Source organism: Colletotrichum fioriniae (assembly GCF_027942845.1).
Source record: "Colletotrichum fioriniae strain IMI 355084 chromosome Unknown scaffold_11, whole genome shotgun sequence".
Classification (NCBI taxonomy): Eukaryota; Fungi; Ascomycota; class Sordariomycetes; order Glomerellales; family Glomerellaceae; genus Colletotrichum; species Colletotrichum fioriniae.
In genome coordinates, this window is record NW_027076847.1 from 52,702 (window position 1) to 70,003 (window position 17,302).

Genomic DNA, 17,302 nt, shown 5'->3' on the forward strand with positions numbered 1-17,302 from the left:
GCGGCCAAACTATAGCTTGAAATGGCCGTTCTGGACTGTTATATCCTGGTTGACAACGTCGCAATGCAGCAAGCACTCCGAACATAGGGTCGGAAAAACGCATGGCCTGACAAGGTATGAATTGAGCTTACTTGAAATTAGCCGTAGGATTTTGTCTCACTTCGGAGTCGCTTAGAGGTGGGTGTCCCGAAGTAGAAATAAGCATCTCTTGAAAGGGAATGCAGGGAGATGGGAATGATTGCCGAACTATGCCATTCAGCTTTCGGACCCAAGCCCACGGTACCGTCCAAGCATGGTGGATCATGGAGCATTCTGGGCATGAATCTCGTGGAGAGAACACTCCGCTTCGGTCTCATCCGAAGCCTAAAGTAAAATTTAGCGAAGCATTGGGGCTTGCTGAACTATACGGAGTTCAGCTGCGATGATTCTAGCCCAGTCTGAACAAAGTTGCGGTCTAGATGGAATCAAGCATTTGAAGTATGAAGGCACTTACAGAGCTGTTGTGTATAAGAACCACTGGTCGGACTCGGAAGGAATATGTTTCTTGCTCACTCATCACCTCAACTCAAGCAGCTTTGGCTTTACCTATCACTCTACACATCTTCCAGTCATCTAATTCTTTAAAACAAATCAGACAAACCTCACTCCAGGTTCTTACCTAACGCCACGATGAAGTCCTCCATTATCACTGCCCTCGTCGGCGGCATCATCGCACAACGTGCTGCCGCCACCCCTGCGGACGAACTCTTCGCACGTCAAGCCGGTTGCAACCGTGACAACTGCTTCCGCGCGCTTCTCGGTTCCAAGCCCGGCCCAGCTTCGGCGTCTGTAGACTGTTCATCATGGATGCAGGTCACTGAGACTCCTTGCACTTCAACCGCGACCCAGACGGCTACCGTCACATCGTACACCACTACCTTGGCCAATGCCTACCCCGGGCTCAAGAAGATGAAGCGCGAGGAGATCGAGGCTCGCCAGGCCTTGACTACCACTGCTGCTGCCCCAGTCTGCACACCCAAGCAGAACCGCCCAAGCAGCATGCCGGCCTATGCCGAAACGGGCTGCAAGAGCACCATCGGAACACTCGTTCCCACGGCGCGCTACTCCTCTGCCTGCTCCTGTGACGGCATCACCGCCACAACCACCACGCTGGCTACCCCGGTCACCACTGTTACTGTCACCACCACCGTTGAGGCTGCCTTCACGCCCACGGCCACACCCACGGCATTCGTCCTGCAGGGTTCCGGCGACCGGAGCCTGTACGTGACAGTCGATAGCCAAGGCGCGCTCCGCCTCGTCCGCGATGCGTCTGTCGCCACACCATTCTACGTCGACAAGGCCGGACAGATGCGCAACTTGAACAGCCCGGACAAGGTCCTCGTGGACTACTACCAGCCCGACCCTGCCACGGCCAACGACAAGGTTTACAGCGACTTGCAGGGCACCGGAAACTACCCCATCACCTGCTCGTACACCGGTCGCTCTGATGGTGCGTACTACGGCAACTGCCAATCGAGCGGTTCTCCTACTGGAAACCCTGTTGTCTATGGCTTCGGATACTGCCCGAACCAGGGCGGATACGTCTACATGATCCCCAACAACTCAAACGTGCGCTGTGCTGGAGGTTATGCCTTCCTGGGCTTCTGGCTGCAGGCTTACACCAAGGCCTGAAGAACTCAGGAGCTGATTTGTTGTGTTTTCTATTCTCAAAGAAGGGGACAGTTTCGTATGAGACTGTTCTTTCCCAAACAACTTCTTTGCTCAAAAAGGCCATTGGCCTTCAATTCCTCCTTAATTTATAGCATTTGATAGTTTGTTGTGGCGTTTCAGTTTCTAATTAATGATAAGTTTAAAATAATTCACCTTGACACGATTTAAAAGCAGTGATGATGTACGGCGCACAATGTTTTGTTGTTCGAACCGTTCCCCAAAAGCCGAAGTTCTGGCAAAAGATTCAATTGTCAGCTTTACGCTAAGCCACCAACTCACACTCGATGAGATTCTCGACATCCGACTGGCCGCACTTCCAGAAGTTGACGATTCTCAAATTCAACCCGCTCTCCTCAATCAGCTGGTGCCAGTGGTCTTCGGTGCGTTCCAACGCCGAGAGCTGGGTCATCATCAGAATATCGCCGGCTGTGGCCTCCCAGTAAGCACCCGTGCGCGGAATTACCACCTCAAAGATCAACAGCTTGCTGTATCCGGGCTTCATCGCCTCTGCCAGGGGAGCCAAAATCTTCTTGCAAACGTCATCTGGCCAGTCGTGCATGATTGAGTGCATGAAGTAGGCCTTTGCGCCTTTGATTGGCTGCTCGGTCAAGAAGTCGTGGCCCATCAGCTCGATGCTGGTGTCAATGCCTTTGACGTCGTTGATGACTACTGGAAGATCCTGGAGGATGAGTTTCTGCTTGACTGTTAGCAATGATTCAAGAGAATATGTTGGACCTCGAGCAAGACGGATCCTGTGAAGGGGAAGAACTGACGCCTGGATGATTCGGGTACATCTTCTTGAACTCATCAATGTCATGGCCAAGGCCACCGGCGACATCCACCAGCAGTGGTGCATCGGGTGAAGTATCCGCACCTGAGAACAAGGTCTTCTCGACAGGGTACAACGAAGGGTGCATCCAGGGCACCCGCCCTTGTCGATAGCCTCCCACTGTGAAGTCATCGTCAGTGAACATGTTTTCATGCCTTGGATCCTACTTCTTAACCTACTGTGATGGTTTGTGTGAGGCCCCAGTCCTATTGAACGGAGGTACTCAAAACAGTTAGGCGAGTCTGTCTTATAAGACGCGTGCATGGCTGTATGTGCAGCATCAATAGGATTCTGCCAATTGGTCTCCCGGAGAAACTTGGAGAACTCAATTGGGCTTCGACCAATGCCACCTAGTCTGTAATTTGTACGAGATATCAGTTGGGATGACAGATTTTGCGGAAAACATAGAGACAGGTATTCTTACAGCGCAACATAGCCGTCGCCGATGACATCTAGGGCCAATGACTTGGTAAAGTTGGTGAGTATGTACTCATCCTGCGCTGTCTCCTTCAAATGACCCATGGCGCAGACGTGACGCAAAAGACGTCCTGTATACACTGTAAGCCGAGCAACCTTCCAAGGCTACATGATGCAATCCACTTACCAAGAAGTACCGGATCAACTCTGAGAGTCTCGGCCAGAGCGCCCACTTTTTGGGGCTGATTGACACCATTTTGGGCCATGAGCTTCCATAGGCCAGTGTCGACTCCAGTGATCAAAGCTGCGTTGAGTCCCGGCTAGCTCCAGTCAACAAACTTACAACTTAATGTACCGGGTTTAGGTTAATACTCACGTCCGCCCACGTGTGCTGTACCATTTGCTCACGTGGTGTTTGGAGGGACTGAAGAAGGCTGCGAGTCTTGATGACCAGTTCATGGCGTGTTTCCTCGTCTCCCTCGACTAGCTTCTTCTGCAGATCGTTAATGTCTAGGATCAGGCCATCCACAGCCGTTAAGTTGCTCGGGCGGGTCGCAAGAGACAGGTCAAGGTTCTCAGTCATTTTCAGATTTCGTGAAGAGGGACGAATGGTAAAAGGAAGGCTGTAAAGAAACTCAAACTTTGACGATCTCCAATATGTCACACCAGCGGTTCAAAGAGGATTGTCTTTAAGTAATGCAGAGGCGCAGCTTCTCAAATTGTCAAAGTGGATTATGGATATCCTCAGGAACGTTGCAACGATTACTTCCCGCTGTACCCACTGAAATCATGTTGGCTTGGTTGGCTTCCAACAGAAGTCACCACTTTTACATCCGTTTTCGTCTCAACGCCCGACAAGGGGACTGATAGAGTCTCTGGGGTGCTAGTTGAGGGGTACGTAAGTTATCGCGTGATGAAGTGCTGTTTGCTTTATAACCCCCACACATCAATCTTCAAGAACAGGCATTGAAATCCTATAGGCCCAAGCCGGTGGGAGAAGCGACAAGATTGCACATCGGTAATGAACCAACAAGTTATCCCAGCCGTCAACAACTTACACGTAAGCCTTGACAGACGGGCGAGCCTTCCCCGGGCTTCCGGTCTCTGGGGTCTCATTCCCGGACTTCCTCCGAGGTCGCATCAGGCCATAAGTGATAGTCTTCAACCAAAGTTCCTTTCGAACCAACAGCTCGGGAAAGGATGTTGACGGTTGATCATCGACCAACAACCAACAACCAACCTGCATAGTCATGGATAGTGTGGAAACAGACCCAAGTTGAAATGCACAACAAGCGGAACCAGTCCGAGGCTTATGGAATAATCATGTTTACGCCGGAGATCTGAGACGTTGAAAGCCTTCTGCCTCTTTACTTACTTTCGTGATGGTGAATCTAGGCCTTCGCCGTCATTTGCGCACCAATTGATATTTCTCATCTCATCATTCGGTAGGCATAGTTTGTCAACATGGTCGACGATAAAGGTCCAATGATCATTGCGGTCTGTTGGACCTTCACTGCTCTTGGCCTTATATTCGTTGGTGGACGGCTCTTCGTTCGAGCCACTGTGCACCGAAAGCTATTCAGTGATGACTACTGGATCATTCTCTCATCTGTACGTCTGTTCAGTTCTGCGCCCTCTGGATCATCGATATCAAAGCTTGAGGCACACTGGCTAACAAGTTGACGTCAACCAGGCCTGCGCCATCCTCTCGAACGCATTGGTGACCATCTCAGTCGGTTGGGGCAACGGCAACCACTTCACGGCTCTTGATCTAGAACAAAAGCAGAACACGGTCAAGTGGATGATAGCGGCTTATGTGCCCGGCATCGAAACTCTCGGCTTCCCCAAGCTAGCCGTCATCGCGCTTCTCACCCGCTTGCTCGCGCCGGGAAAGCTTCACCTCCGGATACTCTGGTTGATGGGAATTATATGCTGTCTCTCACTGACAGCCATGGTTCTGACACTTCTCCTGCAATGTACACCTCCTAGAGCTCTTTGGACGTTTTCGATGCCGCGGAACTGCTTAGACCCAAAGGTTCTAGAAGTATTGGCTTTCTGGGCTAGCTGTGAGTAGTTATTCGTGATCGCAATACCTGGTCCCGAGAGCACTGACTGACTAATACCGACAGCCTTTTCTGCCTTTCTTGATTTCTACTTGGCTGTATATCCAGCAGTGGTGCTCTGGAAATTGCAAATGCGGTTTCAGAAGAAGCTGGCGCTCACGTGCGCTCTTGGAATGGGCATCATGTAAGTGTCATTGCCGCAGGCTGAGAGGCGTGTCTGACGAAGATCAACAGCTCCGGATGTGCTGGTGTTGTGAAGGCTACGGGTGTACCAACGCTTTCAAGCCAAGACGTCAGCTGTAGGTTTTCCAATCATCTAAGCCTCAACTACAGAGCCTGCAACTAAGAAATTATCAATTGCAGACGACTTATGTGACCCACTATATTGGACATCGTGAGTGACTCCTTCTCTCTTTGAAGTAGGACTCGACTCACCTGTGGAATCGACAGCATCGAGGGGAACCTCATCATCATCGCGGCTTGTATCCCGATTCTACAGCCTATCCTAGAGATGTTCAAAGGGCGCAGCATCTGGTCTCTTGACAAGAAGTCGGGCAGCTACCAATACAACAGCCACAGCAAGAAAAGCGCACATCAGCAACAGCATATGCAGCAAGACTCGATCGAACTAAGAAGCAAGCCTAGAAAAAGGTAGATGTGTACGGGTTCACCATGCACGCCAAGGAAGACAGTGAAGAGAGCATTGTAAATCCAGGAAAGCATGCTGAGACATCCTCTTCTGGACGCCAGAGTGATACATATCCCGAAAGCGAGGACAAGATTGTGAAGAGTAGTACCGTCACTATCGCGTACGATCAGGGGGAAGAGGGACCGACCTCAGCAGCAACGCGATGGGCTGCAATCTGAGTTCAGTCAGAGAAGATAGCATCATCAAGAATTGAGCTCAAAATATTGACTCTAGGAATTTATAGGCAGTAAGGCATTCTTCAGCCAGTGCGACTGCACTTGCCCCCCCCGGCTTTCAGCCCTTCTTCAACAAGCAAGGTGAGACTGCCGCGTTTCCGAAGACGCCAGTGACAATCCAGTATCATATCAAAGAGCATTGGAAGACGCTGAACCAACGGCTGCTACGTCCCAAGAGAATATGAGACGGGGACGAGCCGCAAAGCCGCCTTCGTCGCGCTGATCTCCTGGCCAGTCAGGTTTCAGAAACGTTGCTGAAACTGGTGGGGGGTCCCCCTCGATGCCCAGACTAACACACGGCAAGAGGCAGCTTTTTCATCCCATGTCCACAAGGCGGGATACTTTAACTCCACGTCAGGCAACTGACAGGAATGCAAGTTCGTCTCATAAAAAAGAGAGCCTCGAAGTTGTAGGTTTTTTTTTTTTGCACATTTAGACAGACATGATGCTGTCTTCATCATTACTATTCCCTCTCGCGTTCGCGTCTTATACGGTCGCATCAGAGGTCCAAGCACACTTGGGCGGGGTACGAACATGCCCCTGGACACCACTCGAGACACTGTTGGAGTGCTCGACTTGTAATATCGCGACAGAAAGAAAGCAAAATGCAGAGACTAGGCAGAGGCAACGGAATGAGACGACAGTAAATGAGCCATTAGGATGGACGGGACCTCATGGATGTGCGGGAGCTTACTGCCTATACGCAAATCGCGGCTTCGCAAACGGGCGAGGGATCGTCATTATCTCAACACCAGAAAACGTGCAGAAAGCAAAGAACTTGGAACAAGACCTACAGACTCCGAACCGGGAAGATGATCTCTCATCACGGAACCCATCATTCCAGATCGCAGAGGTAGAAGGCAAGGGACTCGGCATGCTCGCCAACAAGACCCTCGCTCGGGGCGACACAGTCATGCTCAAGACGCCAGTTCTCCTCGCCCACCGCGCCTTCATCGAACGCACGCCAGCAGCAGACCGGCATTTCCTCCTCGACAGCGTCACGAGCTTCCTACCAGCTGCAACACGCAAGACCTTCCTCGGCCAGATGGGACACTTTGGCGGCCACAAGGTCAGCGACATCATGGCGACCAACTCGTTCCAGATGGACCTTGGCGGTGGTGTGCACGGCGACGGCCACCACTACGGCAACTTCCCCGAGGTGTCGCGGTACAACCACGACTGCCGTCCCAACGTCGCCTTCCGCATCGACGGCCTGCGCCACCGCACCACCGTCGTCAGGCCGGTCAAACCCGGCGAGGAGCTGACGATATCGTACCTCGACCAGCTCGGCGTCCGCTCCGTGCGGCAGCACCGCGCCAAGAGGGCGTGGGGCTTCGAGTGCGGGTGCTCTCAGTGCAGTCTGCCTAAGAAGCTTGCCACGGCGTCGGATCAGCGGCTGATGGAGGCGGAGGAGCTGGAGAGGCAGCTCTCTGATATCGGAGCGAGGGTGACGGTGGCTATGGTGGAGAGATTCTTGAAGTTGTATAAGGAGGAGAGGCTGGAGTCGAAGCTGGCGGGAGCGTATACGACTGCGGCGCTCAACTTTAATCTGCTTGGGAGGAATAAGCTGGCTGTCAAGTATGCCAAGCTAGCTGTTGAGGCGGGTACCATTGAGAGCGGGCCGGAGACGGGGGACGTTGAAGCGATGAGGGAGTTGGCGGCGGATCCGAAGAAACACTTTACTTGGAGAGGGAGGCTTAGATAAGGATGCACAAAATAGAAACTCGTGGCCGGTTTATGTTCAGTTGAAATAGACACACCACCATTTATGCACTTAAAGCTCTCGACCAATTTCTTCGGCCCCCTCAACGCCGTCTTTGGAGGTGTTAAAATCACAGTGAATCCCAAACAGGAAAATGTACATTTTTTGAGCCTCATCAGCCCTATCACTGCCTTAGGAGGTGTTGAAATCGCAGTGCAAAATTTACAAGGGTTCGCACATCCCCTCAAATCTAGGTGGGCGATGCGCCAATTGAAGAATCTTTCCATACCGAGATAAGTAAGTTATGAAGAGCAGACACAACTCTTCACTGCAAAAAGGACAGCATGGCTCGTGAAGTCGTCTCGAGAATAAGGTCTTAGTCAAGAGCATAGCAACAGCAGGGGTTCATCCCGAAAGGGAAAGCAACAGAGTCAAGCACCCTGCCACAGCCCGAAATGAGACACCTTGTCGTCCTGTCACGGTCAGCAATAACATCAGACATTGCATGCGTACTCCATAGCTCCACGTGGGTCGTGATAGACGCAGGTTGACGCAGGTCCAGATTTCAGACTTCAGAGAGCATTCGACGCAGGCCTCTTAATTCTCGTCGAAACATTCGTTGAACAAGCTGCTGTGCAGCTGGTTTAAATGAAAAATCTTAGATCCTCCCGTGACGTTTTGTAAAGAACGCGCCGCATGCTTGAACGCAGATCCGGGTTCCCCCCACAGGAAGCGGGTTCCCTCATCTAAGTCCAACGGGCCCCATCGCGATAACCTTTCGGCAGATCCGGGCTGCGGGCCGTTCAATTGTTTCTCGAATGGTCGCCGCGCGGCGAGTCGGGCGAGCCGTGGTTCTTGGTCCTCAATGTGACACATGAGCTTGGTACGGAGCAGGAATGCGACTGTTTTGAGCAGGTTATCCTACGTTGACGGTAGAGCGCGGTTCCCAGATCGTCGACTGATTGCGTGGGGAGTGTTCTGGACTAGGTGTTGTCGTGGGGTGAATCCCATCGGTGTAAACCTAAATGACAACTACATGACAAGAGAGATCATCCACAGCTCAATACCCTTTAATCTAAGGGCACGAGGAAGAATATTGTTAAAGCTGGTAAGGTTATCGTGATCGCTGTTCTAGGGCGTGCAAACGTCCCTGAAGATCGTTTATTTTGGGTCATGGGGGGGCTCCGCCAAAACGCTCGAAACGGGACTCAGTCAAACACTTTCGCTGTTCGTGGTCGGCTCGGTGAGCTCGGTGAAAGAATGATTCGCTGAAACCTGACTCGCCCAACGGCGTGTCCTCGTATGATGGGGGAAAAAGCTCGGGGCATGAATTTCTGGACCAGCATGTTGTATTATATTGGAAGCCCAATGCAACTCGGGGCAGGCGCCCTTCCCCTAGTCTAATAGAACGGCCTACCCGCGCTGCTAACTGCGTCCAACACAGAGAGGTCTTCCCCCCCTCCCCTTCCTTCTCGCGATGATGGATGGGTGATGTCTCACGCGCAAAGAATCCGCCGGCAGTCCGGGAAAAAAAAAAAAAAAAAAAAGATCGAGATCAAAGACACGGGACGCTAGCCCCAGGAACAAGGAACATGGCGGCAGAGAGGCAACTCGGCGCCGTGGGCTGGAGAAGGTTCGTTGTGCGCTGGACGTCCTTGTGACGGGATGACAGGCGGGCGGGTGAGAAGGGACGGGGCTTGGTTGGTGGTGTGTCAAGATGTGGGGGGGCCCGAGGTGCCGGAGGTCCCACTCCGGATCAGTCTAGCGAATGGCAATGGTGCCTTGTCGGCCGATGCGGAATTTTTGAACATCCACCCAGCCACCCCGGCCACGAGCCAGTGACGTAGCGGTGATGGTCCTCGGCGGGATCCACGCTCAACTTCTTCTCTTTTTTTCCCTTCCCTACTGCGATGTACTAGCCCTAGCGCGCCTAGTATTGAGTCGTATCGCGAATTAACCTTCCGTCCGGCATCGCCAGCTTGTTTTTTTACTGATCGTCTAGGCCTTTTGTTATGGGGAATTCTCAATTGGGATACCTGGTGATGTGCGGGCGACCGACCTGCCCCCTCCCTTCCTCCTCTCCAGTGTAAGACAGACGTAATGTTCCCTCCAAATGAAGAAAGTCGAGACTAGGGTTGTGGTTTGATTCATCAAATTCAAACGGCCTCCTTGCTCGAAGCAAAACAATTGATCAAAACGGCGCATCAGAGACGAATGGTCCCCGAGACGTGGTGGACCCGAGTTTGGGTAAACAGCTTCTTTGTCTTGGACACAATGCGGTAGAGCTGTAGGTAAAACAAGCTTGAAGTGGCACTCGCTCAGGCGCAGAAGCTTGAATTCTCCCCCTCAAACCCGGGTTACTCGCAGTTCGGCAGACCAAGCTACCGAGGGAAAAGCTGCATATCTGCGTCGTAGTCCGTGGTGTTAGTCCAAGATTTACCCTGCAAACTCGAGCGGGGGGGATTCGACCAAGAATTGCGTCTGCTTTTCCTACGCTTGTTCAATGCTACCGTCAATGCCCATGGCACGAACAAATGTTTCCACTCACACTTGTTCAAACGGGCACTTCGACCTTTGCTCCCCGAATGCTGTTGGCTCTTATCACTGGTTCTTCGTGACATCCCTACCCCTGCTTGTCACATCCATAAGGCCCATGACTTGCAGGCCCGGGCTTCCCACCCAGCCCCATTCAATCGTCCTCGCCGGGGGTGGCCTTTGGGAGGTTCGCTTGGCAGATTTGCAGTGAGCCATACCCATAACGTTGCCCTGCCCTTTCCTTCTTATTGAAATGCGCTCATTATGGTAGACGGGCGTCATATTTCTGTCACCAACTACATACTATTTATCACTTGTGTCCTTCCCTCCCCGCCCTTTGCAAGGTCTAGCTCAGCTGTCATCTGAGCTCTCATCTTCCTTCGGGTTGTCTCTACTAGACTCTCACCCACCACCGGCCACTCACACATAGCTCCCACCAGTCATACAACATACACCACCATCCAAAATAAACATAATCTCAACACCATGGCGCCGATAACACCAATCTCAAACACCCTTTCGGCCCTCGCCGCAGGTCTCACAAAACGCCACCCATCAGACTTCCTCCCGCCAACAAGAACCCTCCCCTCCCCGCTCCGCGCCATCCTCGCCTCCCGCCAAGTCGTCACCACAATCACCTCGACCCCCGAGACGACAGAAGAGTCCGCCTCCAACAACAACCTCAGCGGCGGCGCCATCGCCGGTATCGTCATCGGCTCCATCGCCGGCTTCCTCCTCCTGCTATGGATCGTTAAATCGTGCGGCATGTGGAGCCGGCCCAACGACTGGTCCGAAAAGGACGAGTACGACGAGCGCAGCCGCCGATACCGCGGCCGATCACCCGGCGCCAGGCATCGTAGGCGTACGCAGCACCGGTACCACCACGAGACCTCGAGGCATAGCCACAGCCGTCGGCCTTCGTATGTGGTTGACGAGGTTCGGTACACGCAGCCCGTTGTCGTTGACAAGAGGAGGAGGGCTAGCGGGTCGCCTTTGCCGCCTGCGAACGTGTATCGCAGCAGTCGCAGCAGGACGAGATACTAAACATGAGAAGGGGAAGGGCGGGCCGGGTTCCTCTGGTGAGACGAGGACCCAGGTGCATGATTAGATGCTGTTGTTGCGAGGTGTCTTCGGTTTTCATTCCAGCTTCCCGAGGACTTTTGTTTGTGTAACAAAGACACACGGAGCAAACACAACTTTTACGACTTTATGAAATGTATTTATTTGCGTGCGGTACAATGTAATTAGACCTGATACCAAGAGCAACGTCGTGTGTATACATCAAAGACATCTCTCTCTTCTAAGCTTTGTATATGACAGATGCAAGAGTTGTTCAGACGTTATGGCGTTTCGCGTAATTATCTCATATCTTATGCCTTGAAGTGGCATACCACTTTCGAAGTGTAGGGGAATACACAAGTACGCAGTGTCGCAAGGTCTGATATAGTGCCAAGTCCACCTCGGACGGAAGAGGATCAAGACTTTTGCAAGGCCGACGATGAGCGAAGCTTATCATCTCGTAAATAAGTGACCGTCGAAGTAGCGCCCAGGATACCTCAGACCCAATGACTAACACTTTAGATGATGCTTAAGAGGCTCGGGGCCATGTCTCAGGTTGAACACTGATAATAAAGTTACATTAAGCGACCAAAACATGCTGCTATCGTAAATGAGCTTCAGTAACGATTGTGATACGATCGCTATCATTTGAGAATCGCAACTGTTGTCATGTTACATACCTACCTTACCATGAGCACTCCGATGCCGCTGCAGAAACATCTGCCACATACGGCCACAGTCAGAGTTCTTTACCTAGACAAACGGTCAACTAGAGTTGTAGAGCTTAAATTGCCTGTATTACCACACAGAGACATCCCTCCATCTAGCAGAAGGGACTAGAAGCCTTCTATATCCATGTAACCCATCGCCTGATCCATGACTCCTAAAAGCGGATGTCCCGATTCCCAAGTATAACGCCATTTCCATATTCTTCATCATAATGATAATGTAGGCAGCACAGAAAGCTCGGATGCTCAGCCAGACTTCGTCTTGTTCTTCTGAACCCAGTCGGCCCACTTCTTGTACTCGCCGTACTCCAAAGACTCCTTCTTGCCCTGATACCGCACGACCTTGAGCTCGACGTCCTGCCACTTGCTCTTGCTGCCCATCCAGCCCGCCTTGCGCATGAGGCTCACGAGCGTCTCCTCCTTGGTCCACTCCTGCTCGACGGCGACGTCGGGGAGGTACGTCGCGCCGTAGCGTTTCCCGTGGTAGAAGAAGCTGATGCGCAGGCCGTGCACGCCGAGGGTCCAGTCCATGGCGTCGTCGGCGTCCTCAAAGTCGGTGAGGAGGGTCACGGCGACCTCGAGGGAGGGGAGCTCGGGGGCCTCGACGGGCGGGAAGCGCATGTCGTGCAGCGCCGACGTGAGGGCGTAGCTCGACAGACCGTCGGCGAGATCTTGTGCTTCAAAGGTGCCAATGCAGCCGCGCAGCGAGCGGTGGCCCGAGCGGGGGGAGACGGTGTTCCAGGTAACGAAGAGGGGGGACTCGGAGATGTCGTCGGCTTCGTCGTCGTCATTCTCGGCGAGGGAGTCGGTGGAGGTTGCGGGTGTCTCGGCGGAGAGGGAGATGCTAGAGCCGGAGGAGGCCGAGGCGGAATCGCTGGAGGGTTCGGCAAGGCGTTGTAGGGCCGGGAGGAGCTTCTTGCCGTCCTTGCCGTCACCGAGGCCCGGTGACAGGGTCTTGGCGTATTCAGGCCATGACTGTTTGATCTCCTTTAGGGACAGTCCCGGCCGCTTCTCCAGGTGCGAAGCCAGAGCCTCGAAGCAGTAGAGGCAGTGTTCAACGGAAGCCATGAGCTCGTTTCAAAAGAATCTGGCGGGTGGCGTGAGGTGACAGTGGTGGTAAGGGTGGTGGCGTGTCTTGGGAATGAGACGAGGAGCTACAGAGCGTTCCAAAGAGTTGTTCGGGCTGGCGACCGCACGAGGTTCAGCAGGGGACGCGGAGATTGACGAGTTTTGCAGTAGTCGAGTACGAAAAAGAAGGAGATGTGGATGGCGAGGAAAGCTTCCCCCCAAGTGAGGTCAGCTTGGGCTGGGGAGGGGCTGCCTTCCCTCGAGCATAAGGTAGCTCAAGGTGCTGATCGGCGCTACGTACCGCTTCAAACCCCACTTCAGATAACGGAACCCCGCGATTTGGCCCCGGCGGTTGTGCAGTTCTGGGGCATTTATGTCGTGAAATGTCACTGGACATAATTTGCATGGCTCAGTTATGCAATCACTGTACCGTGGCTGACGCGAAATGACTGAGCCACACTTGTCAAGCCACATCTCCCATTTCCTGGATGAGTAAGCTACCGAGTGCTCGTGAACCAAAGTCGAGGAGGAAGCAGACGCTAAAAATATCAGCGGGCCGCTCTAATGGTTTTCCCGTATCAAACTCTTCCTGACGTCGATGGAGCAAGGGTCAGCCAGTTTCGAAACGCCCCCTGAACAGGAATGACACTGGTCCGAACGCCTTCTTCATCCCGTCATTCCGCTGTCGAAAAAGTGAGCCGCCCCCTGGAACCGGTCTGTTCTCTACACCTCTCCTGTCTCTCGCAAGGACGAAAGTCTGGACCAACCCACGTCCCGGGAGCACCATTCCCACTGATCAACCTCAAAGCCAAGCTTCACGAATAAGGTACACCGGGGTGAAGACTTGGCAACATGCAGCAGCCGGGGTAGCGTCCGCAGCGTCCCCTCCCCTTCAAGAATCAAAACCCCGCCTTCCCCTGCTGACTTTGCTACCGGAACTTGCTGAAAGCGAGCGTCTTCTTGTCTGATCTTCGCTCGTCCTAGCCTTGGGCGACAGGGGTTGCGACCTTGCGAGAGAGAGAGAGGAGGATCGATGGGCTTTCTGTGACAACGGCACTCATTTTGACTAGTGGGGCCACTGCTACGCGGCTTCTTCGTCACAGCCCAGTTTCAGACGTTGCCCCATCGTCCCCTCTCGAGTCCTCTGCTCCCGCGATCAAACCTCTCCCCAAAAAGATGCCGATCTATCCACTTCCCTAACGTGGGCTTGAAGCAGAAACCTGGCGGATGGGCTGGGGAAGAAGGGAGAGACGAGAACAGAGGAGGAGGAGAAGTCTCCAGATGATGGGGATGGGCCAGCCAGTCAGCTCCATGTCCCATGATTTCCTTAACTCTCTTGTTCCAGGTCTTGGCATCGTTCCTGTAAGTGCAGATGACACGCCGGGAAGTCCCTTGTCTTCATCCACATCCAACTTGGCCTCGTCTGGAAGAGCTCGCGGCTGCCTCCTTCGTGGACGACTAGGGCCATGGAAAGTTGAGAGGGGAGGCGGCGGGTCGCGGCGACCACGGCCAGGGATGGAACCGGGCGTTGGGAAGCCCTGACCGCTTGGCCTCAACTTCATGGTGCGGGAGCGACAGGACTGTAAAGTTCCAGTCAGAATTTGGATGGCAGATCTGCGTGTGTGTGGCCGTGTAGCCGTGCGCTATCGATGCTCCTCGTCTATAGCGTCCTTGTCTGATGTGTGATGTCGATGGTGATACTTGGCACAGAGAGGTGGCCCCTGACGGAAACCGGGGGCGAAAGTAAGGTATGTGGGCATTGTCGATAACATACAAATACGTCCATCTCCTGACCGTGTTCTGTTTCTTTCGATCTTGCCAGTCAACTAACACACACTCTCTCTCAACGTACTTGACTTCTACAACCTTCTCTTCTTGTACAACTTATCTGCTCGTCGCCGGCCGACCACTCGTTCCATTCAACAACTTTTCCAACCAACCGTCAAAATGAAGTACTCCATTTTCACTCTTTTCGCCGTTGCCGCTGCCTTCGTTGCTGCCGCTCCTACCGAGAGTACGTTGCCATCTCGACTTGGATACCATGGATGAACTTGGGGGTATACTAACATGAGTCCAGTGGTCGAGAAGCGTCAGGCTGCTTCCACTGTTCCCGTCAACGAGGCTGCCATGACGGACGCCAACGGCAACATCGTTCCTTTCAACACCGCCGGTGTCTACCAGGCCAATAAGGAAGCCGGTATCTAAACGACCAAACCCACTCGACTTCAAGAGGAGGATTGAGAAATAGAGACCGACGGACACTATCACGAACTGCTAAACGACAACACAATATTATTAAACACGTCCATAAACTCGTAATCTGGCGGCAATACCGGTATGGAGGGTTATAGGGCGATATAGGCATCATGGCAAATCAATCAATGATTTTGGCTTTACTTTGATTTTTTGGGACCGGAATCAACGGAATGGGTGACAAGACAATATCCCCCCGCCTTCTGTGGCAGATAATTCTGAAATATAACCTGGCAGTCAGTAACACGCCGTTATGCGGTTGTCGCTGGCTTCCAGCCTTTTCTTCTCACAGAAGTCATTTTTGCAGTACCTCTCGCGCTCTCTCCCTTCTGCACTTGCGTCAGCAATATTGTGTCTGATGTCTGTCAATCAATGCGCCAGCCGAACTGTCACTCACCATCCATCACGTCAAACTGACTCCGCAGGTGATCAGCCTCTCGAACATGACCAGAAGAGGAAGTGTCCCGACGACGGTTGCTATTTTCTGCTTACTGAGAACCTGGGAAGACCCAGGCTCGAGAAAAACCAGAACTTGGCTGTAAGCTTAAACGCGCCAAACCCACTCCATGTGGGCGGTGGCAGGGGTACGCCCTGAGAGGGGCAGCATGCGCAGTTCGCTTGAGACACCTGGGGCAGTGGGCACAACGGCCTGTCTCCACGAACAGGAGGAACTGGGGTCCCGGTTTATCGTCTGGTCGCTCAGCCACGTTTCATCGTCTTGCGAAGCGGGTTCTCTTCCTGCTTTGATACAGCTGCTCCGCTGAATAGTCTGCTGCGTTGCGGACGGGGTCCGGTAATGCGAGTGCCTGTTTCTGGGTGTTCCATGGTTTCTTTGTTTTTCCAGCGAGCCCCGTCTGTCTGGATTGGAGGCTGAGCGCAATCGCTGGCACGGCAATGCTGACCCGAGTCTCTGGTCTGTTGGGGCTGTTTGGCAACAGCAGACAGGGCCGCTCCACACCGCCTGTATGCAATGATCCAAGGTCGACAGCAAGAGGTCGGGATCGTTTGGGGGCTCAATAGAGTTTGTGTCTGATGTTTCGTTGGCGTTGGGGCGATTGTTCGGGAGCGTAACGCATCGCAGCCAAGGACGTTACATTCCGGACATCTGGGTCGTTGACAACTTCAGAGTTGCTCAGTCGTCGGCTGATGGATGGCGATCCGACGAAAGCCAATTGTCGATGATACGGCCCCTCGACAAGCTGACGTCTTTGACGTGAACGTGGCGGGACGGGTGAAGGACAAGGATGGCTGCTATGGCATGGCCATGCGTCCGATCCGTGCCTTTAGCGAGTGCGTTATCGTCTGAAACTGACTGCTTGACTTGGCTGCTCGTCAAGTCATGCCAGTCGGTTGCTGTTCTAATAACGGCGTGCTTGATGCTCTATGGCGATCTTTCATGCTTTCGCATCACTTTACCGCCGTACCAGGCGTTCAGATGATGTACTCTCACTTGATCAGCGCGAACGGCAGCATTGACGTTGAGTGACCCAATTGAGACATCATTTGGGTTGTCTCAAGGGAAGATTTAAAGTTGAATAGGTACGGTAAAAAGGCTAAACAGAGATGGAAGGCACAGACGAGAGACAAGGTGACGACCCACTTTCCAGTTTCCATCGTTTGGGAAGGCACGATGGCCATTGCAGTGCACAGCCACCTCTCGTCACCTCAGGCGTTGACTCACTTGCTTCTTCCACTGTCTTTCAATTCCGCGCTCACTTCCAACGTGTCTTGGTCGTTTCTTTCTACCAAAACCGTCTAGTAGCCGATGGTCTCGACTGCAGACAAACCATCAACAATCTTCCGACTTCCCTGCCCTACCATGCCACAACATTGCACCAACAGCTCAAGCAATGGGTACTTGTTCCGTGGTGTTGGGCTCCAGAGTCACATCCAATGCAACCAAGTGGATTAGGGACAGACCCAACCTCAATTAAGCTCGTCGTAAACAATCCGACCTCGCCATGACATCTCACCTTTCCCATTTACAGTCCTCATCGAGATTAACTCGCGCAAA

General features: G+C 53.0%; 5 protein-coding genes across 5 annotated transcripts; 3 read left to right on the forward strand and 2 right to left on the reverse strand.

Annotated features, from left to right (window-relative positions):
- Nucleotides 1–669: 669 nt before the first annotated feature.
- Nucleotides 670–1,671, forward strand: N0V96_008669 (uncharacterized protein; the record flags this gene model as incomplete). The annotated part of the gene is made up of 1 exon (XM_053196973.1): nt 670–1,671. One exon carries the CDS (start codon nt 670–672, stop codon nt 1,669–1,671), a length of 1,002 nt encoding a protein of 333 aa, XP_053045661.1.
- A 301-nt stretch (nt 1,672–1,972) lies between these two features.
- On the reverse strand, nt 1,973–3,539 carry N0V96_008670 (uncharacterized protein; the record flags this gene model as incomplete). Its single annotated transcript, XM_065758419.1, has 5 exons — nt 1,973–2,404; nt 2,484–2,694; nt 2,964–3,087; nt 3,144–3,260; nt 3,365–3,539. The coding sequence occupies 5 exons, from the start codon at nt 3,537–3,539 to the stop codon at nt 1,973–1,975; spliced, it is 1,059 nt and encodes a 352-aa protein (XP_065612812.1).
- A 3,078-nt stretch (nt 3,540–6,617) lies between these two features.
- On the forward strand, nt 6,618–7,648 carry SET5_3 (SET domain-containing protein 5; the record flags this gene model as incomplete). The annotated part of the gene is made up of 2 exons (XM_053196976.2): nt 6,618–6,623; nt 6,710–7,648. The coding sequence occupies 2 exons, from the start codon at nt 6,618–6,620 to the stop codon at nt 7,646–7,648; spliced, it is 945 nt and encodes a 314-aa protein (XP_053045664.2).
- A 3,018-nt stretch (nt 7,649–10,666) lies between these two features.
- On the forward strand, nt 10,667–11,224 carry N0V96_008672 (uncharacterized protein; the record flags this gene model as incomplete). The annotated part of the gene is made up of 1 exon (XM_053196977.2): nt 10,667–11,224. One exon carries the CDS (start codon nt 10,667–10,669, stop codon nt 11,222–11,224), a length of 558 nt encoding a protein of 185 aa, XP_053045665.1.
- Nucleotides 11,225–12,213: 989 nt separating this feature from the next.
- Nucleotides 12,214–13,035, reverse strand: N0V96_008673 (uncharacterized protein; the record flags this gene model as incomplete). Its single annotated transcript, XM_053196978.2, has 1 exon — nt 12,214–13,035. The coding sequence occupies one exon, from the start codon at nt 13,033–13,035 to the stop codon at nt 12,214–12,216; it is 822 nt and encodes a 273-aa protein (XP_053045666.2).
- Between the last annotated feature and the right edge of the window lie 4,267 nt (nt 13,036–17,302).